This window comes from Leucopleurus acutus, assembly GCF_964270905.1.
Source record: "Leucopleurus acutus genome assembly, chromosome: 2".
NCBI classification, from domain to species: domain Eukaryota; kingdom Metazoa; phylum Chordata; class Mammalia; order Artiodactyla; family Delphinidae; genus Leucopleurus; species Leucopleurus acutus.
Window position 1 is genome coordinate 30,350,960 of NC_139143.1, and position 25,724 is coordinate 30,376,683.

Consider the following 25,724-nt stretch of genomic DNA (forward strand, 5'->3'; position numbering starts at 1 on the left):
TTAGTTCTTCTAGTTCCTTTTTAAACGTTTCTTGTATTTATTCTATTTCTGAGATTTTGGATCATCTTTACTATCATCACTCTGAATTCTTTTTCAGGTAGTTTGCCTATTTCCTCTTCATTCATTTGGTCTTGTGGGTTTTTATCGTGCTCCTTTACCTGTAAGAAATTTCTCTGTCTTCTCATTTTGTTTAATTTACAGTATTTAAGGTCTCCTTTCCCCAGACTGCAGGGTTGTAAGTAGTTCCTCTTGCTTCAGTTCTCTGCCCTCGGTAGTGGGTTGGTCCATTGTCTTGTGTAGGCTTCCTGATGGGAGGGATTGGTGCCTATGTTATGATGGGTGGAGTTGAGTCTTTTTCCTCTGATGAGCAGGGCCATGTCAGATGATGTGTTTTTGGTGTGTCTATGAGCTTAGTATGACTTTAGGTAGTCTGTGTGATGATGGGTGGCCTTGTGTTCCTGTCTTGTTTGTTGTTTGGTGTGAGACGTCCATTGCTGGAAGCTGCTGGCAGTTGGTTGGAGCTGAGTCTTGGATTCAGATAGAGGTCTCTGTGAGAGCTCTTGGTAATTAATCTTCCCTGGGACAGGGAATTCTCTAGTGGTCCAGCATCCTGGACTCGGTGCTCCCACCCTAGAGCCTCAGGCCCAACATCTGGTCAAGGGACCAAGACCCCACAAGTCACTTGTCCTGACAATAAACGTAATTTAAAAGACTAACAAAACCCCAGACAAATGGTGAAAAGTAAAATAAAACAAACAGAAACAGAAACAAGGAAACACGCACACACACAAAAGAAACAAAAACAGAACCAAACAAAACAAAAAGCAAGAGAACAAGCAGACAAACAAAAGAACCCAAGCACAAAATGGAGCAATTAAGAAGAAAGCTGACAAAAACACAAAACCAAAACACAAAAGCAAAGCAGAGTGCCAAGTGAAGAATGAAGCAAAGAAACAAAACAAACCAACAAAAATGATTAAAAAATAAAAAGAAAAGAAAAAGGGGAAAGAAGACAGAACAACAGAAAGGCGTAGAAACAGAAATATAAAAAAAATAAAATAAAATGCAAAATTAAAGAAAAAAAAAAGACAAACAAAACCCCCGAGAAATGGTAAAAACAAAATCAAATAAACAAAAACAGAGACAAGGAAACGCACACATGTAAAAGAAACAAACACAGAGCCAAATAAAACAGAAAGCAAGAGAACAACGAGACAAATAGAAGAGCTCAAAAATGAAATCAAACAATTAGGATTAAAGCTAACAGAAACACATAACCTAAAAACAAAACCAAAGCAGTGTGCCATCTGAAGAATGAAGCAAGGAAACAGAACAAACCAATAAAAATTATTTTTAAAAAAATAATAAAATGAAATAAAAAGGGAAAAATCACAGGACAACAGAAAAGCAAAGAAGAAATGGAAATATTTAAAATATATATATACATATATATACTGAAGAAAAAAGAAAAAATAAGGGAAAAGAACACAGAACCACAGAAAAGCAAAGTAAAAATAGGATGTATAAGGAAAATTTTAAAAATATGTTATGAAACATGGAGATCCCAAGAGACTAAATTAAAAAAAGAAAAACAACAAAAACTCCACCACCAAATAAACAAACAAAGAAAAACCAAAAAAAAAAAAAAGCTGGAACCAACAACAGAACAAATTGAAACATAATAAAATTAATAGTAATAATTATGTTTCCCTGGGGTCTCCGCTGTGTCCTTGCACATGCCATGAGCCACAACCCACCTCCACCTCCCGAAGAGGCTCTCCTGTGCCTCTGGGCTGGTCTCTGGATGTGCTGTGGGCCATGTGGGGACTACTCAGGCTCTGATCTGGTCCAATTCTTGCATGTGCTTACCCCAAAAGTCCACAGCTGCGAGAGCTAGACCGTTTTCACTTGTGGGAACACTCACTGTCTACTCAGATATTCCATAGATGCAGGGTCTACCTAGATGATCACGGGTATTTAATTTGCAGCTTGCACAGCTGATGGAAAGATTTTTGATCTTCTTCCTTAGTCACCCCATCCAGCTTTGGTTTTATCCCCACCTCTGTGTGTGGTCCACCAACAGGAGTCTGGTCCTGAGGCTGCCTTGGAGCCCTTGGGTCTATCCCTGTGAGGACCAGGCACAGAGGTGGTATGACTGCTTGGATCACAGGAGTCCCAGTGGTGCCAAATGCCCCCACTCATTCTTATATCCCTCTCTTCAGTTGCAAGGGAATGGAAGAGGTCTCTCAGGACCAAACTGATCCTAGATTCTTGTTTTCTTCCTCACCCCAATCTCTGCCTCAGAGACCTCTCTCAAGTAATAATTTTCTCTTTTACTCATATATTCAATCTCTCCCTCAGTACTGGCTCTTTATCTGTAGCATACAACCATGATAATTTAATTCAAAAGCAAAATATACTCTCAACTCCCTCTAGTTATCAGTTTATTTCTCTCCATATCACTGCTAACTCAAAGAACCATTGGTGGATTTTGGTGCTACATCGTCACTCAATAAGCATTCATTTGACCAATATTTATTGAGCATCTAAAATGTACCAATTATTTACTGTTATGGGCTGAATATTTGTTGTCTCCCCAGCATTCAATGTGATGGTATAGGAGATGGGGCCTTTGGTAGGTAATTAGGGATATATGAGAATGGGATCATGAGGGTAGGGCCCTCATGATGGGATTAGTACCCTTATAAGAAAAGAAAGAGAGAGCAGAGCTCTCACTCTCTCTCTCCACTGATAGGAGAACATAGAGAGAATTTGGCTATCTACAAGCCAAGAAAAGAGGCCTCACAATGAAACCTACCTTACTGGTACCTTGATCTTAGACGTCCCAGTCTCCAAGTCTGTGAGAAATAAATTTCTATTGTTTAAGCCACTCAGTATTTTGTTATGGAAGTCCAAGCAAAGGCAATTACTAATCTCTAAGGATACACAGTGAATAAGATATAGCCACTGCCTCAGAGTCTGTAGTTTAGTAAATTCACATATTTATTCCTCAACCCATTGCAAATTGGTGATTCCTTCTTCTACCACACTCTCACAGAAACAGCCTTATTAAGGTCATTGATGGTCTCCCAAATGTTAGAGCCAATGGACACATTTCAATCTCTTTTTTTTCTGGCATCTGTGGCATTGAGACTTGTGGCATTGTTGACAGCTCCTACTTAATTGTGAGTTTCTGCTCTCAGTGTTTCTAGGACCCCATTCTCTTTTATCTTTGTTGCTGACTCTCTGGGCCCCATCGTCTCATGTCTCCTTCAAAGGCGTCTTTTCCTTGGGCCTCCCCAGCATTCTATGCTTAGCTCTCATCTCATTCTGTCACTGACCGGGGTTCTTGGCCTTCCTTAATCAATAGAAATTGATGAGAGGACAGATAAGAAATTCAGGCAAGGCTTTATTGGGGTCCCTGCTACAGCAGGGAGGAGAAAAACAAGTAACAAGTTCCCTTGTTCGCTTCCTGAGGTGGGGTCAGCTGGTTCTTTATATGGGGTGAGGGTAGGAGTGGGCCCAGAGATGGGCTAAAGGGGTGGCTTAGGTGGTTTGCCCACCCCTTTGGTGGTGTTGTGTGCAGGGGGCATGCTTTTGCTCTTGACACCCTGCTTTTGCTCCCGGCTCTTCAGAAGTAGCAGTTGGGTTTTTGGTCTCTTTGTATCTCATTGTCCATAATTTGCCCCAACTGCACATGCATGCAGTTAATTTTAGTCCCTTATAGTTTCTTTGTATTTTGTTGCTTGAGGAGACGTGTGTCCAGGTGCAAGCACTGCAGCAAAGGGTCCCGGGTCCCAGGTCCCAGCCTGTCTCAATACTACGCAATAGACATGGGCAATCTCATATATTGGCAGTATTTTACTTCTAATAATAGCATGGTGACTTTGAAATTCTACTTCTGATCCAGGTTGTTCTTATGACCTCTATCAGATCCTCATAGTCAATTGCCTATTGAATACCTCCATGTGGATAGTCCACAGACTTGTCAAATTCAACATGTGTGAAGATGAATTGGTCATCTTTCCCCCCAAGTCTCTACTCCTCCATTCCCTTTCTTAGTGAATGGTCATCACTCCTATCTACCTAAGCCAGAAACTAAGGGGTAATCTTTGACTATTCTTCATCCATGTCTCCCTCACACCCAAACAATTATCAATTTTTATCTATCGAACCTCAAATATATTTCCATATATCTATTTTGTCCTCTCAATTTTTTTGCCTGCCAGACTCAATTCAAAAGGGTCTTAGTTTTCCTTTCTTTATTCTTGCCTTCCTCTAATCCATTCTCTTCATACTGCCACCAGATTAATTGTCCTCAAATGAAAATTTTCTTATGTCACTACCCAGCCTAAAATCCTTTAAGGGTTCCATTGCCTTCATGATTAAAAGTAAGGCCCCTGAGCTGACTATGAGGTCCTGTGTGGCCATCTCTCATCTGCCTGTCCAGTCTCATTTTTTTACATTCCCTCCCTCTTGCCACCTCAAGCTTCAGTCAACTACAGTATTTCTTGTCCCCAGAAATTGACATGTTCTTTTACCTCTTTGCCTTAACCCTGGAACATTCTGTCTCTCCTCCTTGTCTAAACTCCTCCTCACCTCGGAAGGCTGAGATCAGGATCTGTTTGCTCTTATCTACCTCTGAATTTGTTACCCCTACTGCGTATTCCCATAGCCCTCTCCAATCACCTCCCTCATGGCATGTTATCACCTATGGAAATGTTATATTTATGTGCCTGTCACCCTCACCAAATAGTGAATTCCTCAAGAGAAGAGACCCACTCTTATTTATTTTTTCACCTATAGCTGGAACAGTACCTACATGCAATAGGGACCAGTGACTATTTTTGGAAAAAATTTACAGAGGGTTTAGGAAAGGGGAGTGGTGAAAGTACAAAGAGATTTGACTACTGACTGTGCTATAAACTCAACACAGAGCTTCGTGCAAGGAATTGCTTCTATTTCCTTATCCAGAGAGGTTATTTGTAATAGCAATAGAGACATAGCTACTCCCTTGAGAAGGACTCACAGTAAAGTCTTTGAAAAACCTACAGGTGTCTGAATCACCAAGCACTAGGCGTTGCCATTTATATAGGCAAAGAACACCATTAGAGGTAATTCTGGGGGATTTGTCTTAAGTCGTTCCTCCTTTAGGACAAATTTGTGTATGTATCAATACTTTTGCTTTATCCATAACAATTTTGAAAAATATCCTCAAATGATTGGATAAAGGGGGCAAGACATAAAGTAGAGCTCTTTATTTGGAAAATAAGCAGAGTAAAGGAATTGAGAATGATGAAACAAAGAAGCCAAAAAGAGATAAATGAAAAATAATCATGGAAACGTCACATATACAAACCCAAAAAATCTGAAACTTTAGTCAGATCTTTTCCTTATACCAGAGGAACTGGGGAAGCATAAACCAACATTTTCTTCAATTAATTTCTCCAGTATGCATGTAATTCCAGAATGATAAATGAGTTCTCTGCTTTGATAAGTGGTGAGAAATTATGGGGACTGACATTGCCCAGAAAGTGGTACAGATAAAATTGTTGGGCCCTAGATAGTGGGGACTTGGGGCACAGATCATTGACAAGTGGTGTATTACTAGTTAATTGAAACTCCAAGGAGTCATAAATCGTGATTCCTAATATCCTATATTATCATAAAAGTACATATGCATATGAATAAGTATGGTTGTTTCAAATATAATTCAAATATAAATACATAATCTCAAAAACAATCCCACAAAGTCGTATGTGTGGAACTGGGACTCAACTTCTGTTTAATAAGTTACACATTTTAACCTCCTTTAATCATTATTCTTAGAGAAGGTCATTGAATTGCTCAACATCACACAGGGAGCAAAAGTGGTGAATCTGGAATATGAACCCAGATCTTTTAATTCCACATCTAAAGTTTTTACTAGAACTCCACAACCTTCTTAAAATCTCTAGGGAAAAATCCTCCCCCCACCAAAATCCTGTTTTGAAAATAGAATAATATCCTATCACTTTAAATAAAATAGTTTCTTTTAAAATAGAATACACACACAGATAATAATAGTACCAGAAATTTAATACTCACTACCATACACACATTTCCTCTACTCTAGAAAACAAATCAACCATTTTAATTATCTATGTTTTCTTCTATTCTCTGTCAATAGGAATACATAATTTAATAAGAATATAGTTTCTTAAATAAAGTTTAGATGACATCAATGATTTAGATATATCAATTCAAATATATTTTTAAATACTATAAGCACATGTTTTAACAGATTTCTTTGGAAAATGTTTCCTTAACTTTTATGATAATGCTAGAAATAACAGGAACACTTACAGTTTGTCGAAATGCAATAAATTTCCCAGGTTAAAATTATATATTAAGTATCAGTGGTATGCCAGATACCTTTTCTTATATCAATATATAAAGCATTTGTATTTTTGTAGCAAAATTAGCTTCTTAAGATGTCAGAAATATCCATTTTATTTACAAATACACTTTTTTTTTTTTTTTTTTTTTTTGCGGTACACGGGCCTCTCACTGTTGCGGCCTCTCCCGTTGCGGAGCACAGGCTCCAGACGCGCAGGCTCAGCGGCCATGGCTAATGAGCCCAGCCGATCCACGGCACGTGGGAATGAATATACTTTTGATGTACAGGAATATTCTCCCCTTCTTAATAACACGTTTATCACAATAATAGGAGGAACTTCTGTTACCAAGTCCAAGATTGTTCTGCCAGCCACATGACAGGCCAATAAATTGGGAGACAAGGCTTTGGGGCAAGGAATTAATGGCTTTATCTGGAAAGCCAGGAGTCTGAGAAGATGGCAGACTAATGTCTTAGAGAACCATCTTGTTTCTGGGGTCTGGATGCTAGTTTATTTTATAGAATAAAGAGGGGGGAGGTGAGGAGGTAAAGTTAAAAGGCCATAAGTTGTTGCAATTATTTCCTGATTTCAGCCAGACTCTGGGAAAGGATGTGTTAATTTCTTCTTTCCTGCAGCCATTTGACAAGTGGGCTGCATCAGGATGTTGTGAGCAGAACAAAGGTATTTTGGTTTAACATTCAGGCATGGGAGCAGGGTTCTGGATATGGACCATTATGTATATTTTCAGCTATTGGCAGCATCCCTTTAGTGATTAACTTGTAGCAAAAGCAGTAGAATACAAAGGTTAAAGTAAAAGAAACAGGTCTAATATGAAGTCAGATTTCTTATTCCCTGTTATACTTCTAAAGAGTTTTTTTATCTGAGAAAGTCAAAGAACTTTCAGACTATAGGCCATTATGCCTAAATACTGTTAGTGGGGACAAACTAGGAGTAAAACTAGGAGTAAAAAGTTTAGAGAAGTGGGCTATCTGGGCTTTACTGAGCTCTATCCTCTGCAGCTGAGCCACTGATGAAACAAACCCAAGCAAATTGCTCATCAAAACTCCACTTTATAGTCATTAGCTGTAAAGTGGAAGTCACAGTAGTTTCCAGGAAGAATTTATTTAGGAATTAAGTTTTCATCAAGACCAGCTGTAGGCTTTAACATGTAGAACTACTGACATCACATTTGCTGCCTGGTTTGAGAATTTGAGGATTATGCTCTGGATAAAAGAGATTCTAGGATTATGGAGAATTTTTTTCCAATTTATCATGACTCTTTTTATATATTTATTTATTTGGCCTTGTTGGGTCTTAGTTGTGGCACACGGGATCTTCATTGCAGCATGCAGAATATTTCATTGTGGTATGCAGCCTCTCTCTAGTTGTGGTGCTTGAGCTCTACAGCACACAGACTCAGCAGTTGCAGTGTGAGGGCTTAGTTGCCCAGTGGCATGAAGGATCTGAGTTCCCCAATCAGGGCTGGAACTCACGTCCCCTGCATTAGAAGGTGGATTCTTAACCACTGGACCACCAGGGAAGTCCCTATCATGGCTCTTTCAGGCTGTCTTTTAGCGACTTGAAGATCTAGGCAAAAGAGTTCATTTTCTTCTTCTTTAAGCCAATTAGAAAACATTAAAAACCGTTGAAGGATCTAAGAGGCTATTTAGTTCAATATATTATATTAAGGTGAGGAGACTGAGGCCCAGAGAGTTTAAGGGCTGGGCCCAGCTGCAGGTCCTGGATCAGATGCCAGCCTCCCAAGGTCCTATTCAGTTCTCTTTCCATTAAGTTGGGGCCAAGAATGGTGCCTGCATATTTGTTATGAAAACAACAAACAAAAATGATTTTTTCATTTTCACCCCTTAATTTTCCTTCTTCTTTCTGCAGCTCCGTTTTGTTGAAGATCTTCAGACAATTCAAATGTTCAAGATTTTAAGATATGAAAAGAAACTGGCCAAAATGTGCTTTTTCATGATATTTGCCTTTCTGATCTTTTGGATGCCTTATATTGTGATTTGTTTCTTGGTGTTTAATGGTTATGGACACCTGTTCACTCCTACAATAATATCTACTGTTTGATATCTCTTTGCTATATCAAGCACTGTGTGTAATCCAGTTATCTATATCTTCATGATCAGAAAGGTAAGCTTTGTAATTAACTGATCATTTTCACCATGTTGGTGGGGTTGTTGGAAAATATAATACTTTTACAGAGATTATTCATAGCAGCTTCAAGGATAAAAACCTAAATCAAGCATTTTATAGGAAAGTAGAGGGTTTAAGAAGAAATGTAGAATATTCCCAGAGAAAATAATAACAATTCTAAGACCTACCAATGGAGGTTTGCACTTGTTAAGTAAAATTGTATTAAAATCAGTATTTAATACATCAGAAAACATTTTATGTTTAGTAATGATAACTACAATCAAAGTTAATAATTTATTTAAAATTCTTACTGCACTATGCAGATTGTATCAATTATTTTTACAAAACTCCATGAAATAGGCACTAATAGTATCTTATTTATGGATTATGAGATAGGTTCAGAGAAGTAAAAGAAGTTGTTTGCTTCAGGACGTGTTGGTGTCTGGATTTGAACCTGGTTTGCTGTTGTATATTTTCACCAACTGATTTGTAATCTTGATCCAAAAAAAAAAAATCTTAACCTAATTAAAGGAATATTAGTGAGTACACTAAGCTGTAAACTCTACCAGGAAGGACCTTGTCTGTCTCTGCTGCCCATAATATCCCCAGATTGTAGCACAAATTGCCTCACCTCATAGGGGCTCATTGAATATTTATGGAATGAATTAATGTTCAAAATCCCTTAAGGAAACACATCTAGCTGCCTGCTTGGAAGATTCATGCAACTTGAATCTATGGCTATTATAAGGTATTGAAAGAGACCTATGTGGTAAAGTTAATAAGAATTATAATAAATAAAAGACATTAAACTCCAGGCTTAAGTAGATCTGAGCATTACCACCTAACTCCACGTCAGCTAACAAATAAAAAAGAACAACCCAAATTAAATTTACCTAATTTTCTTGAATGTCAATCCAAACCTTTACTTAATATTCAACTTTATTTTCTCCCTGCCCAGTTTCGAAGAGCCCTTTTGCAGCTCCTATGTTTCCGACTGCAGAGATGCCAGTGACCAGCTAAAGATCTACCAGCAGTTGGGAGTGAAATGCAAATCCAACTCATTGTGATGCCACAGAAAGATAGGGACAGACCAAAGAAAAGACTGACTTTTAACTCTTCTTCCATCATTTTTGTCATCACTAATGATGAATCACTATCAGTTGACGGTGAGAGAACCAGTGGGTCATAGGTCGATGTAATCCAAGTTTGTCCTTTATAGGAAAGAATAATGGTAATGAAAGATGGGGCTTTAAATCAGATACCACATTTAAACTACCATTAAAAGAACTGTTTTGGAATCCCCATTCTATGTAATATCAACAGAACTTTTGTGGTCCAACAGGAAATCTGAATTGCTCTCTGGCCTCAAGGAGTAACTGAGCAAGACAAATTCTTTTAATTCAACGGGTGCTTTGTATAATGAAAAACGACTTGCACAAGGTGGGCATCAGGCACCATCAACTTCTAACACATTGGAAGTTTTCACTTCAAATATATATTTTTAAAAGACTGTATTTCCCAAGGCACATAACACATTTCTCAAAAATACTTAGCTCTTAAAATAACTTTGTCTCATACACTTGTGTGAAATAGCTAGAAAATCTTTAATTTTCTGTAGTGTTGGGTCCTATTCAGTGTCATGTCAAATGTTTGCTCAATCAAATTTATCAAAGAGACAATTCTTAGGATGAAAAAGAAAATCAATTCCTTAACTTTATGTGAAACAAAAGACTATTGCTCTATGTATAATATGATAAAGAGGAGCTTCAGACCAATGTGCTACTGAGCAAGCTCTAGAAGATACCATTAAAAAGAAACACAGGAAAGAAAATAGAATGTCAAGGTGGTCAAGGTTTATTGGTAATCATATATTAGCAGATGATGTACATGGTGAAGCTGATGTTAATGGCAGATAGGTATCTCCATCTATTTCATTTCAAATATGAACATGGCAGGCTTAGCCCCTCCTTCTAGTAATTTCCCACAATTTTGCCAATAATTCTATTGAGAGATTTAGAAAAGGAGTTCCAGCAAAAACCAAACAAACCTACATTTGAAGAGGGATGAAAATAAGTGTAAAACTGTATTCACAAAATGTGAATATTAAATAAAAATCTTTATTGATCTTCAGTCAATACACTGGATAAATAATGGTCAGTGTTAGTGAAGAGACCATTTTTCCATGAGTCATTATTTAGTCTAAACATGGATTATTAGGACTCAAGAATTTCCTTGACAATATAGGCAAGAAAGTGAATCATTTTATTTCCTAATTTTTATTTCTTACATGACTGTTCTACTAGTGTTGCATCTTCATAATTAATCACATTTGAAAGACTTCTAAATGATTCAGTTGGCCTATTGAAGAAGGAAGAAGCAAGAAAAAAGTTTCACTAAATGAACATTTAAACATCAAGTTTGTTGCTAGTTTTGTAGCATATAGTTCAAGAATGTTAGTAAATTGCTTCTGAAATGGAATAAAATATGGCTTCATATTTCTATGAAAATTGTCTCCCCTTGTTTCCTTTCCACTCTTTTATGTATATAGATATTTAGTTTATAAATAAAGCTCTTCCTATCCTTCACTTAGTGTGGCTTTAATAGCCTTTTAAAAAAATCCTTAGAAGGTAATATTGCCTTTTGAAGACTGGGAAATAAAATCAATTCATTTTGAACTCTCTCAAAAGCCCCCCAATCCCTCATTTACACTTCTAGTTTTAGCAAGAAAATCTGAGCCCTGTGCTTAGGTAAGTTCCATCCAGGTAATGCAAAATGCAGTTAATATATTAGGCAAATTGCAACTTTTAGTCCCAGATGTTAAGTCAATTCTATCATGACTTCTATTATGTCCTTTAAAGAAAAGGGTGATCAGTGACTTCATTGAGGTCTCTAGGGCCTTACTTTTTGAGACGTGAAAGAGATCTTAGTCACTGCACTTTTATATTTAGAATGATCTGACCTAAGTATAGTGCTGTGGGGAAGCTGAGTTTTACTTAAAGTGGTGGGTTATTTTTTCAATAATTTCAGTGAGCTCACAGAGAAATTCTACATTGAATTTATAAGCTGATAAATATCTTCTATTAGTGAATTAAATATGATGATGGAAACATGATTTTAATCCTGTTTTGGTTACAGAGAAATCTAATATTTGCTACTTCAGTATCTTTTTATCACTTTCTAATGACATTGGGAATTTGTTCTAGTGACTCCAGGGAGTTTACAGGGAGACATGCCCTGTATTCTGGAAGTAAGTGACCCAGTCCCATGGTCTTCTCAAGTAGTCCAGGGGTCTCAGTGACTTGGAACGCATAAGTAGGTAAGTACCACTGACAGCTATCAGTGTTCCAAAGAAAAAGAGTCCTTTGTTTATCACCTGTAAAAAAAGAGCAAGAAATTTCACTTTATTTGTGCAGTGATTAAAATCTTTCAAGTAGACTTCATTTTTAAATGACGTTTTATACAATTTCCTCTTTGTTCTTTAAACTGAAACAGTGACGTAATTGCATGACCACTAGGTGAAGTCCTGAAATATCTGGCAAGGTCAAGAATTTGGAACTTCCTGCCTCCCTTTCTCCCTCCTCTCTCTCTTCCCAGAAACTCCTGAATCTATGTGTCTGTATAAAGAATTCTTAACAGTTAACCTTTGTCCAGCCATAAAAAAAATTCACAGTTGAAAAAAAAAATAACTGTTAACTCTGTCTTGAAAGAAGCCACAAATGATTCAGTCATTGCTCAGACCCTGCACAAAGTGTCCCTGAGAAGAGTGATGGGTTCATTGGCCTCTGTGACTTGGAAGACACACATTCAAAGACTTAAACATGCACCTTCACCACCTACAGTCTATCAACCGCACGAGCTGAGGTTCAGTCTAGTCTGGGTTGCGTGCACTCTCGTATCATCCTGGTCTCTTTCACTGCACTTATTGTCCTGCATTCTAACTGCCTGTCACTGTCTCTTTCCCCTTTGGACTTTTAGTTCCTTGAAGGCAGGGACCTTATTTTATTCACCTCTGTATGAATAAATCTTGATTCATCCCAATCTAGCCTCTAAATCTTTCTAAAATCCACACCTGAGACTATGAGCTGCCTTTGTCTTCCTGTTTCCCTCAAAATAATATTCAAGATGTTTCAGGTCCTACTTACTGTTCCAGCTCCACCTCTAGCCATTTTCACACATATGTGCTTCTTCCAGGTCCACTGAAATACTTGCCATTCCCATTCTGAACGTGTGAGAGGTTTCTTCAACCTCCACGCCCCCCTCCCTATGCCCATGCCCATTCCCCACCAGGACAGTGCCTCTTCACTGCAGGTGTCCATTTCCCCCACTAGTCTCTGAGCTATGCAAAGAGTAGGGGCTGCTTTATGTTCATCACCATGCCCAGCTCAATGTTTACATACTATTTGTTTAGTGAGTGAAGTTGTAAAGTTTCCACAGTGGAAGATCAGGAATCTGAATCTCCATTTAATGGCATCTGTGAGTCAACTGCCCAAAATTATTGTGAAATAGCATTACAGTGGAATTAGACTGTGTTTTATAAATGATTTGCTTCTGTCCAGTTTTGTAAATTAAACCCATAGGAGTATTGCATGAAGCAAAAGTCAATTGCTAAATAAAAGGTCGCATTGATAAAATAAAGTAGAAAGTTTAGAAATATTAGCATCAATTTCTTTTTTGAATTTCTTCTCCTCAGGGATTGCCTCTTTTTGTAATTTTGTTCATTAGGCATTCTGCCACCTGTGTATCCAGGACATTTTTTAATTTGAAAGGTAAACACCTAGTGTCTGTCACATTATTTCCATATTTGCCTGAGGTAAACATAACCATAACACTGTGAAATTCAACACATCAGATTAAAAATAAGTGTAATCTGTTCCAACCTTTTTTTGCCAATGCCAGCGCAGCACTGCCTCATGGTATCTTATTCTGGAAAAGGTGACCTGTAAGAAAGTTTAAAAAGTATTCTTGTGTATTCTTTAACGGCTAAACAGAAGATTAAAATGAGGAAAAGTCTTAAATCCAGACCTTACCATGGTGTAAAGAGGGATAAAGGTAGATGGCATAATAGCATGAAGAAATCTCTCTATGTTCTTTTGGAAGAGGAACCACCTTGAGTTGACGTGTGCTCGCATCTGCAATAATGTAAGGAGTCTCAAAGAATACCTTGAACAAAGTACCTTTAATTGTTTTCTGCAACTTTATCACTCTTTATTCCCATTCACCACAAAGCCAGACTGAAGGTAGTCAAATAAATTCTTATTTTCAATTCTTCTCAGTCATTTCCAATCCTTTTCAGTCAATGTCAGAGAACAATAACTTGAAAAGGTAGAGCAATTATGGAAAACCTGTTAGAGAACTCTATTTTGCATGGGGGCCAACTCTATTTCAGTAAGAGTCTGTTTGTATGGATCTGTGAGTAGTCTGTGAGCCCAAAGACTTGACTAATTTCTGTTACTTCCTGGTCAGTTTGGAACATTATTTATGGCAAGAAGAGATCTGTTTAAAACTAGGCCTGTCTTGATATACTCCATATTCAGGATAAACATTACATTGTAGTTGTCTTGTTTTCAAAGACAAGGCAAAATACATCAGTGAGACTTCCAGTATCTTATAGAACTTCCTTCACCACATATGAAACAATTCTGCTTGAGTTGAAGTCTATTTTGTTTCTTTCTGTCTTCAGGAGAGATGGAAAACAACTATACTCTTTTTAAAATTTTTATCTTGTAAATTTTTTCATTTGATTATTTAAAAACTATAACCACAACCATTTACTGTGACCTTTTCATGTGACTGGCTTAAAATGGAATTGTGTTTTTCTTCTGAGTAGTAACCTACTGACTATGAATTTCTTTGGTATTACATATTTCTTTCAGTGCAAAAAACCCCAAAGGATATTCAGTGCTAATTTAAGTTTGCAGCTTATAATGTTAAGAATGGAAAGGTTATTTAATGTCTCTTAAATTTTCCAAATATGTTAACTCATATCAAAAATAATTTTTCATTAAAATAGCATATTAGTACCTCTACTAAATGTCTAAGCCTTGAGCCTATGAATTATCAGATATTGAAACCAGACATTTTGTCTTTTTTGTTACCTCCTAAATGTCCCTGAAATGTAGATGGAGGTGATGTGTGTGGGTCATTATCACTGTCTTTATAGTCAAAGTTCAACTATGTGTAAGGAATGCTCTGTGTGTGTGTGTGTGTGTGTGTGTGTGTGTGTATGTTTTCTCTTGGCACCTATTCTTATGCAGCATGCATGAGACGGGGATCAAAGAAACATTAAAGCAAAGAATGTTTATTAGAATGTCAGTGCATGATCTCATTGAATAGAACCAAACATTCTCACTTGCCTCTATGTAATTGTACATGGATAGGTCTGAAATTGCATGGTCATCTGGAATTCTTAATCTTGAGAATTCAGGAAGGCACATACCTAGAAACCAAGTTAAATAATATATCTTTTCCAAAACAGTCTGTAAACAATGTGCTTGACTCTACACAGTTCAAATGAAATGGTGTATTCTCTATCAGTGGTCTCTACTAACCTTTTAAAACTCTGGACAACAAGACTGTATGACCAACAATCTATGAATACTGAGCAATAACACAGGGGCATTTCCCATTACCTATGATTTAATAAAACTTATGATAAAGTTGTTATAATATATACTAGATTAGTGAATCATTATTTTTATTTCACAAATGGAAAGCAGTTCATATAAATGACTGTAAATGACCCCAAATCCTTAGAATTTGCTACTCTCCTTTTTGTTCTTCTTTGCTACCCCATATACATTTGTTTCATTTTACCTAAGCCACCTCATTAGCTTAAACATACCCTGTTATTCTGTTACCTCCCAGAGGCAGGACTCATGTTATATTCATGTTTGAAAACTTAACCTGGTATATGGTAAACACTGAATAAATATTTGATAAATTAATAACTAACTAATATAACTTCACAGGGCCAAACAGCTCTAGTTCTGAGGAAGCCATTTCTAAAGTCAGAGAACATGGGTGCAAGTCCCAGCTTCACCACTTCTAGCTACTTGACTTTGGGCAAGTTACTTAACCATCTCTAAGCTTAAATTCCCTCAGTTGTAAAATAGGGACAAGAATAGTACCTATGCCCCATGTTTTTCATGAGATAATGTGATAAAAATCAGCAAGATACCCAACACATATTACATGTTCAGTGACGTTAGTTATTATTGTGATAATTTTTGTTCTATCTTCATTCTCTTGTAACTAAAACCAGTATTGACAGTATGTTCTGTTATATGAGCCCTCCATCTGTCTCCACCATTGTCATTACATGCTAACCAATCACACAAGAGCTAAGAAGGGAGGAAACAAAATACTTCTGGATCCTGAGCATCTGAGTGAGATAACTGGGAAAGAAAGGAAGAAAACCAGAAGAAATTTACCCTGGAATCTATAATCTCTTCAGATTCAGACAGCACAGTGTTCACTGACTCCCTATAACACTATAAAAAAAATTTTCACTGTGAACTTACTTTGTTCCAGGCTTTTTTTTTTCTTTTTTTTTCTTGATGTATAGTTGATGTACAATATTATATGAGTTATGGGTGTACAACATAGTAATTCACAATTTTTAAAGGTTATACTCCATTTTTAGTTGTTATAAAATATTGGCTATATTCCCTGTGTTGTACAATATATCCTTGTAGCCTATTTATTTTATACCTCATAGTTTGTAACTCTTAATCCCCTTCCTCTATCTTGCCTGTCCCCCTACCCTTTTACCCACTGGCAGCCACTAGTTTGTAATCTGTGGGTTAGGCTTTTTTTAAAAAAAGCTTTCCACAAATCATTTGATTTAAACTTCACAACTCTCTGAAGTGGTATTATCCCCATTTTATTGATGGGAAAAAAAATCTGAGACTTTAAAAAGATAAAGTGACTTGTTCAAGGTCAAAGGGCTAATAAGTCAGCAAGTCAAGACTGGAATCTGGGTGTAGATTCAAAGCTGGTTCTCTAAGTCTATCCCTTACCTGAAACAGGTTTAAATTCAGAGGTGACCTTTGAGGACATGTAATGCTGAGAAGCAATAAAAGTTATCCAGTTCTCAGGCTATTATTTGCAATTTCTTTTACAGGTGAGAATTATGTACGTTTAATTTAACTTACTTTCAGAATTATACATAAAGTTTAAAACTTCAATACTTGTAAAATTAATATATTTCTGGAATTAATTTTAATCAAAAGGCAAATGGAAGTATCAGATGCAACCTTTGATAAGGCAAAAAGCAAGAAAATTCTGGAGCTTCTAAAAGTGTTTCTGAGGGCATGCTGTAGGGATTATAGGCATGGAGGTTAACTAGGCTGAGAGGGAGGGAAAGGAGTATATCTCTGCCAAACTTTGGTGCTCGGAACTTTTATCTTTGTATTGATCGATGCATAGACCTCCATGTAAAACTTAAAAGAAACTATTTTTTCCTCTCTGGGTGTTCCTTGTCTGATATGGGCAACAACAGTGGCATAGACTGTTAATAGAAAAATTTATAATCCTGAACAGGAAATATACATCATGGTTTGTAATCTTCCAGGATCATAAATAGGTGTACAATTAATCAGCAAGGCTAGTCCATGTCCAGTTGAGAAATTTTACTTACTAAGGTCGTTATTGAATTTATCCATTAATTCATCAAATACCAAGCAGTCTTCAAATCCCTAAAACAAGAAAAAATAAACTGTAAATAATAAATACTTCTTAGCAATTTTGAATAGACTTTTCATTGGTGAGTATAATTCACAGGATGTTTACTCTCAACCAGCACATAACAGCCAAATAATCACACTTAGCATTGAATTCTGATTAAAAAGACAATTGACTGCATGTTTGATGGTTTTATCTTTGCCCGATTTACTCATATATATATATATAATTTAGAATATGATCAAAATTTTAAATTACTTGTAATTTTGACAATTCCATTGCTTCTTCAAGAAGCAAAAATAATTATATTGTTCTACCATGAGCATTAGAATAATATTTAAACTATTCAGGGCTTTAAGATTCACATTTAGAGCAATTTAATGACAGGATAGAACTTTCATATTAACTTACTTTCTATAAGACAAGATTAAAGCAAATTTCCAATCAACAAATCTACAAAATTAGTAAGGTACTATGCTAAATGAAGTAGGGAGAAGAAAATAAAAAGCTATGTATCCCTGCATCCTAGGAATTCAAACTATGGTTTTAAGACAATATAAAAATATGTAAAGGTTAAGAAATAAAATATTTCTATATCAATTATACATATCATACCTGAAGCAAATAAATTTGTCAATTATATAGGCTGTTAATGCTATAGGAATTTAGAAATGAGAGATACCATATAGGGATGAGATAACACTCTTAAATTCTTTATTTAATTAATTCATTTATTCCTGGAGAATTCCTATGAGATAGGTATATTAAAATCCGAATTTTACAGATAAGGAAGTAGAGATAAGTTAGTTGCATGAGAACATATTCTAATAAATCATGAAGCCAGACTTTGAACCAGGGAGTTCTAATTATCCACTATGCTAAAATTGATGTTTCCTTACTTTTTTAAAAATTTAAGTACAGTTGACTTACAATATTATATTTATTTCAGGTATACAACATAGTGATTTGATATTTTTATAGATTATACTCCATATAAAGGTATTATAAAATATAGGCTATATATTCTGTGCTGTATATTACATCCTTGTATCTTATTTATTTTATGCCTCATAGTTTGTACCTCTTAATCCCCTTCCTCTATCTTGCCCCTCCCCCTACCCTTCTACCCACTGGTAACCACTAGTTTGTTCTCTATATCTGTGAGTCTGTTTCTGCTTTGTTATATTCGTTCATTTGCTTTATTTTTTAGATTCCACATATAAGTGAAAACGTACAGTATTTGTCTTTCTTTGTCTGACTTATTTCACTAACCATAATACCATCCAGGTCCATCCACGTTGTTGCAAATGGCAAAATTTTGTTCTTTTTTATGGTTGAGTAATATTCTGTTGTATATACATAGCACTTCTTTATCCATCCATTGTTAATGGACAGTTAGGTTGCTTCCATATCTTGGCTATTGTAAATAATGCTGATATGAACATGGGGTGTATATATCTTTTCAAATTAGCATTTTAATTTTCTTTGGATACATACCATGAGTGGAATTTCTGGACCATATGGTAGTTCTATTTTTAATTTTTTGAGGAACCTCTGTACTGTTTTCCTTAGTGGCTGAACCAATTTATATTCCCACCAACACTACTAGAATTCTCTTTTCTCCACATCCTTGACAACACTTGTTCTTTGTTGTCTTTTTGATGATAGCCATTCTGACAACTATGAGATGATATCTCACGGTGGTTTTGATTTGTACTTCCTTGATGATTAGTGATGTTGAGCATCTTTTCATATGCCTGTTGGCCATCTGTATGTCTTCTTTGGAAAAATGCCTATTCAGGTCTTCTGCCCATTTTTTAAATTGGGTTGTTTGTTTTCTTGACATTGAGTTCCATGAGTTTTTATATATTTTTGATATTAACCCCTTATCAGACATTACATTTGCGAAAATCTCCCATTCAGTAGGTTGCCTTTTCCTTTTGTTGATGGTTTCCTACACTGTGCAAAACTTTTAAGTTTGATTAGGTTTCACTTGTTTGTTTTACTTTTGTTTCTTTTGCTTGAGGAGACAGATCCAAAAAAGTATTACTAAGACCTATGTGAAAGCATTTCTTTGCTTCTAATAGTTTTATGGTTTCATATCCTACACTTAAATCTTTAATCCATTTTGAGTGTATTTTTGGGTATAATAGGAGAAAATATTCTAATTTCATTCTTTTACATGTAGCTGTCCAGTTTTCCCAACACCACTTATTGAAGAGACTGTCTTTTCCCCATTGTATATTTTTGCCTCCTTTGCTGTAGATTAACTGACCATATCTGCATGGGTTTATTTCTGGGCTCGCTGTTCCATTGACCTATGTGTCTGTTTTTGTGTCATTACCATACTGTTTTGATGATTATAACTTTGTAGCATAGTCTGAATTTAGGGTCCATGATACCTCCAGCTTTGTTCTCTTTTCTCAAGATTGCTTTGTCTATTGAGGGTCTTTTGTAGTTCCTTACAAATTTTAGGATTTTTTTCTAGTTCTGTGAAAACTGTCGTGAATATTTTGATAAGAATTGCATTAAGTTTGTAGATTGCTTTGGGTAGTATGGACATTTTAACAATATTAATTCTTCCAATCTATGAATACAGGATATCTTTCCATTTATTTTTATCATCTTTAATTATCTTTATCAATGTCTTATAGTTTTCAGAGTATAAGTCTTTCACCTCCTTTGTTAAATTCATTTCTATGTGTTTTATTATTTTTGGTGCAATTCTAATATTGTTTTCTTGCTTTCACTTTCTAATAGTTCATTATTAGTGCATAGAAAAGCAACAGGTTTCTGTATATTAATCTTGTATCCTGCCACTTTACTGAATTCATTTATTAGTTCTAATATTTTTTTGGTGAAGACTTTAGGGTTTTCTATATATAATATGTCATCAGCAAATAGTGACAGTTTTACTTCTTCCTTTCCAATTTGGATGGCTTTTACCTCTTTTACTTGTCTGATTGCTATGACTAGGACCTCCAGTACTATATTAAATAGAAATGGTGAGAGTGGACATCCTTATCTTGTTCCTGATCTTAAAGAAAAAGCTTTCAGCTTTTCACTGCTGAGTATGATGTTATCTGTGGGTTTGTCATAAATGACCTTTATTATGTTGAGATATGGCGCCTCTGTACAAATTTTGTTCAGAGTTTTTATCAGAATGGATGTTGAATTTTGTCAAATGCCTTTTCTACATCTATTGAGATGGTCATGTGATTTTTATCTTTTGTTTTGATAACGTGATTTATCACACTGGTTGATTTGCAGATATTGAACCATACTTGTACTGCAGGGATTAATCCCAGTTTATCATAGTGTATGATTCTTTTAATTTATTGTTAAATTTATTTGCTAATATTTTGTTGAGAATTTTTATATCTATATTCATCAGAAAAATTGGTCTGTAATATTCTTTTATTTTTTTGTAGTGTCTTTGTATATGTTGGTATCAGGGTAATGCTGAACTCAGAATGAATTTGGGAGTGTTCCCTCCTCTTCAATTTTTGGAAAATGTTTGGTAGAATTCATCTGTGAAGTTATTAGTCCTGGTTTTGTTTGTTGAGTGTTTTTGATTATTAACTTAGTTTCAATACTAATAATCAGTCAGTTCAGATTATCTATTTCCTCCTGATTCAGTCTTGGAAGATTGTATGTTTCTAGAAATCTATCTGTTTCTCTCAGGTTGTCCAGTTTGTTGGCATATTCATAGTATTCTCCTATGATTGTTTGTGTTTCTGTGATAATGGTTATATCTTCTCCTCTTTCATTTATTATTTTGTTTATTTGGATCCTCTCTCTTTTTTTCTTAGTGAGCCTGCGTAAAGGTTTATCTGTTTTTTGTTTATCTTTTTAAAAAACCAGCCCTTGATTTCATTGATCTTTTCTATTTTTTTTTTTGAGGGGGTTCTCTATTTTATTTATTTCCACTCTGATCTTTATTATTTCCTTCCTTCTGCTGACTTTGGGCTTTGTTTTTTCTTCTTTTTCTAATTTCTTCAGATAAGATAGGTTGTTTACTTGAGACTTTTCTATTTTCTTGAGGTAGGCCTGAAATGCTATAAACTTCCCTTTTAAAACTGCTTTTGCCATCCTGTAAATAACAATTAAGTCCACCTGGTCTAATGTGTCATTTAAGGCCACTGTTTCCTTTTAGATTTTCTGTCTGGATGATTTATCCATTAAGGCAAGTGGAGTGTTAAAGTCCTCTACTATTATTGTATTACTGTCAATTTCTCCCTTTATGTCTGTCAATATTCACTTTATATATTTAAGTACTCCTATATTCGATGCATATATGTTTACAGTTTTTATATCCTCTTCCTGTATTGACCCCTTTATCATTATATAATGTCCTTCTTTTTCTTTTATTGTAGACTTTGTTTTAAAATATAATTTGTCTGATATGAGTATTGCTACCCAGCTTTCCTTTTGTTTCTATTTGCATGGAATATCTTTCTCCATCCCCTCACTTTCAATCTGTGTGTGTGTATTTAGCTCTGAAGTGAGTCTCTTGTAGGCAGCAGAGAGATGGATCTTATTTTTTAATCCAATCATCCACCCTATGTCTTTTGACTGGAGCATTTAATCCAATGACATTTAATGTGGTTATTAATAGGTATGTACTTATTGCCATTTTATTATTTTTTTTCTGGTAGTTCTTCTTTGTTCTTTTCTTTTTCTTTTAGTCTCTTCCTTTGTGGTTTGATGATTTTCTTTAGTGTTATGTTTGTGTTCCTATCTCTCTAATTTTTGTGTATCTATTCTAGGTTTTTGATTTGTGGTTACCATGGAGTTCATACATGTTGACCTAAACTATACCTACTTGTTTTAAACTGATAGACATTTAAGTTCAAAAACATTCTAAAAGACCTACTTTTTTTACTCCTCCCCCATGGTTTGTGTTTTTTATGTCATATTTTACATTTTCAGGCCTATCCTTTAACTGTTTATTGTAATTATACTTGATTTTACAGTTTTTGTCTTTTAACCTTTGTTCTAGCTTATTTAAGTGGTTGATCCACAGCTCTTACCATATATTTGCCTTTACCAGTGGGATTTTTCCCTTCTTATTTTTCTTATTTCTTGTTACAGCCTTTTCTTTTTTACTTAAAGAAGACACTTTAACATTTCTTGTAAGGTCGATTTAGTAATGATGAACTCTTTTATTTTTTGCTTGTCTGGGAAACTATCTCTCCTTCAATTCTGAACAATAACCTTGCTGGGTAAAGTATTCTTAGTTGTAGGTTTTTTCCTTTCAGCACTTTAAACATATCATTCCATTCCCTTCTGGCCTGCAAAGCTGCTGCTGAAAAATCAGCTAATATGATTGCCTATGGGCGTTCCCTTGTTTGTGATTCTTTGTTTTGTTCTTGCTGCCTTTAAAATTCTTTCTTTAATTTTGCCATTTTCATTGTCTTGGTGTGGGTATTTGGGGGTTCATCTTGTTTGGAACTCTTTTTGTTTCCTGTACCTGGATATCTGTTTCCTTCTTCAGGTTAGGGAAGTTTTCAGCCACAATTTCATCAAATACATTTTCTACCTCTTTCTCTCTCTTCTTATTCTGAGACCCCTATAATGTGAATGTTAGTATGTTTGATTGTCTCAGAGGTCTCATTTTTAAGACTTTGTTTTTCTTTTTGCTGTTCTGATTTTGTGATTTCCACTATTCCTTCTTTCAGATCACATATGCATTCTTCTATATCACCTAATCTGCTGTTGAATCCCCCTAATGTATTTTTCATTTCATTTATTATATTCTTTAGCTCTGATTGGTTTTTTCTTATATTTTCTAAATCTCTGTTGAAGTTTTCAATGAGTGCTTTCATTCTACTCCCAAGTTTGGTGAGCATCTTTATGACCATCGCTTCTAACCCTTTATTAGGTTAATTATTTATCTCTATTTCATTAGGGTATTTTTCAAGGGTTTTACTTTGTTCTTTTGTTTGAAACATATTCCTCCATTTTCTCATTTTGTTTAACTTTCTATGTTTGTCTCTATGAAATTATGTGAAAGTTACCTGTCCTGGTCTTGAAGGCATGTCCTATGATGTCCTATTCAGTCTGCATGTGCCCACTGGCTTTGGTGGGAGAGCTGCATCTGAAGTGAGCATGGGCCACACTTTCCCTAGGGTATGCTGGCAGCCACCACTTTGGTGGGAAATAGGGCTGGATTCAGAGGGGCTAGAGCCAGATCCAGGTGCAGCCAGGGCTTCTCCTAGACTCAGTGGCAGTCACTGCCCTATGGGGTAGGGTTTGAGGCTCCCAGGGTTTGGAGTAGAAGCCCCGAGGGTGGTGGGTTTCTGCTGAGTGTGATGACAATCTCTGCCTTGGTTGGGGGCATGGCCAGGTTCCTGAGGGCTTGGAGCCACTCTTCTAAACTGGTTCTGCTTTTTCCCCAGGTGTACACACCTTGGTTAGAGGCAGGGTGGGGGCTGGAAGGGTTGGAGCCACAGTGCTGAGCTGGTTGCATTTCTTCCCTGGTGTGTGCATGCTCATTAGCAATAGCAGCCTCCACCTTAGTGGGGAACAGCACCAGAGTAGGAGGTGCTGGAGCAGGAGCCCAGTGCAGGTTGTGGGGTACACTGGGGCAGCCCTGGCAGGCCATCCAGAGCAACCAGCAGTTGTCAGTCTGCTGCCTCCATGCTGGGATTGGGAGCAAGCAAGTCTGTGTACATGCTCTTCAGGAGCAGAGTATCAGTTTCTTACTGCCCCCTAGTAAGCCACACTGGTTTTCAAAACAGCTAAGGAGTCTCATTTTCCTGGCCTTGAACCCCAGACCTGGGGTGTCTAATATGTGGCTCAAACTCCTCGCTCCCCAGGAAAGATCCCCAAATCTGTGATAGCCCCCTCCTCTTCTGGGTCACACACTAGGGGTGTGTGTCTTGACTAGATCAATTCTCCTCCCCTCCTACCAGACTCCATGTGGTTCTTTCTTTACAGCCTTGGTTGTAGAAGAGCTATTCTGCTCGTCTTCAGGTTGTTCACAGTGAGTTTCTCTATGTGTAGCTGTAGTTTTGATGTGTTCATGGGAGGAGGTGAACTCAGGGTCCTCCCACTCTGCCAACTTGATCCCACCTCTCTTGTTATGTTTTTGTAAAACAAAATGTTTTTGACCACTTTGCTCAAAATATAATTGATTAGATTCATAAGCTCTTTATTCTTGGACTATATCCCATTCACCAAAACAATATAAGACTATGGTTATAAAACTATTAGTAATCAAACACACATGCACATAAAATAATTGTTTGTCTAGACAATTATTTTAGAAATCCTTAAAATTAATGTTCAATATTTGAACACTATTCATTTTCTGAAATATTTTTTAGCCAGAATGGTAAAATTTCCATGAAAGCAGCTAGTATTCAACATCTAGTCTGTTTCATCATTTTATTTAACTCTATCAATTGTGTTTTCTTTTCTTTTGGAATGAAAAAGCAGAGGGAAAAAAAAGATAATTTGAGATATTTTTCTTTTTTGATACTAACATTATAATCTCTAGAAAAAATACACTTTAAAAGTTAAGTCTTGAATTGCTGATAGTCAAGTTTCCAAATTTCAAGTCATCAATACATTTTCTAACTGAACAGAAAACTATCTTATGCTTTTTTATACACTAAATTACTGCATCAAGTAGTCCAAGAGTTGACTATATTTAGAGATCAATCTAGTTAAATAGCTGGTATGGTTTTTGAGTTGACTGTTTTCTCAGAGATTATGTGAGGATAGTTTTAAGCATATTTTTTATTTAAGACTTTTTAGTTGAGACTGACCCAGAGAAATTTAAGGGACTTACCTACAGAAAAAGAACTTACCGCATTCATTCCCTGCCCAAAAAAGGGCACTATGGCATGAGCTGCATCTCCCATCAACACACAGTGTGATTTAAAGTGAAAAGAAGAGCACTTAACGGATATCATGGGCTGGGCGGGCAACAGAAAGAAATCTTGTGCCAGGGTTTGCCTTTAGAGGAAAACAATAAAAATGTAAAAATATTAAGCTGGGTATTAAATATTGTGTAATTCTTTCAGATTTACTGGCTTTGTTAACATAATATTTCATTGAAAAGTACGTGAGAATGCCAGGAAGAAAACAGGAGAGGGAGAACTGAAGTTGCTTCTAGTTCCCAAATTCCACTGTTCTATTTATATTCTTAATTTGCAACAGTTTTAATCACATCCAAAAAGAACAAGTTTAGCTGCATTTGAATAACTTGAAATATGTCTGTGTTATATGTCATGAAAATTTTATTATCAAGCACACAGATCACACAATTTTCAACTACGTTGGAATGTTTTAGGTTTCCTTGGAGAAACTTGAGATGCAGTTGTGCATTTGATTAGTACACAACAAACCAAAATTAAGTTAATGTGAATCCATGTGTATTTGGAAATGAACAACTGTAATCAAGCTAGTATCTGTTCAAGCATCTACAGAGGTTTTGTGGAAGCTATAGGTAGAGAAGTAGTACATACACTAGAGGATCTTAAATCTAGTTGGAGAGGCAAGAAAGAG

The 25,724-nt window shown here is 36.0% G+C and overlaps 2 protein-coding genes across 4 annotated transcripts in view; one reads left to right on the forward strand and one right to left on the reverse strand.

Annotated features, from left to right (window-relative positions):
* Positions 1–9,744, forward strand: part of OPN3 (opsin 3) — a gene marked incomplete at both ends in the record, with an annotated part of 58,361 nt that extends 48,617 nt beyond the window's left edge. Inside the window, 5 exon segments of the mRNA XM_082858130.1 lie at positions 8,268–8,456; positions 8,460–8,522; positions 9,484–9,534; positions 9,538–9,711; positions 9,715–9,744. Of these exon segments, the coding sequence (XP_082714256.1) occupies positions 8,268–8,456; positions 8,460–8,522; positions 9,484–9,534; positions 9,538–9,711; positions 9,715–9,744 (507 nt within the window).
* Positions 9,745–10,283: 539 nt separating this feature from the next.
* Positions 10,284–25,724, reverse strand: part of KMO (kynurenine 3-monooxygenase) — a 76,876-nt gene continuing 61,435 nt past the window's right edge. For 2 of the 3 annotated variants that reach the window (XM_082833651.1, XM_082833650.1), the window contains exons 11-16: positions 25,025–25,172; positions 17,164–17,221; positions 14,879–14,961; positions 13,553–13,654; positions 13,403–13,462; positions 10,284–11,898 (exon numbers count right to left, since the gene is read on the reverse strand). In XM_082833651.1, the coding sequence (XP_082689777.1) occupies positions 11,743–11,898; positions 13,403–13,462; positions 13,553–13,654; positions 14,879–14,961; positions 17,164–17,221; positions 25,025–25,172 (607 nt within the window). In that variant the 3' untranslated portion in view covers positions 10,284–11,742. The remainder of the gene's footprint in view (positions 11,899–13,402; positions 13,463–13,552; positions 13,655–14,878; positions 14,962–17,163; positions 17,222–25,024; positions 25,173–25,724) is intronic. The other variant, XM_082833649.1, reaches the window with a different exon arrangement.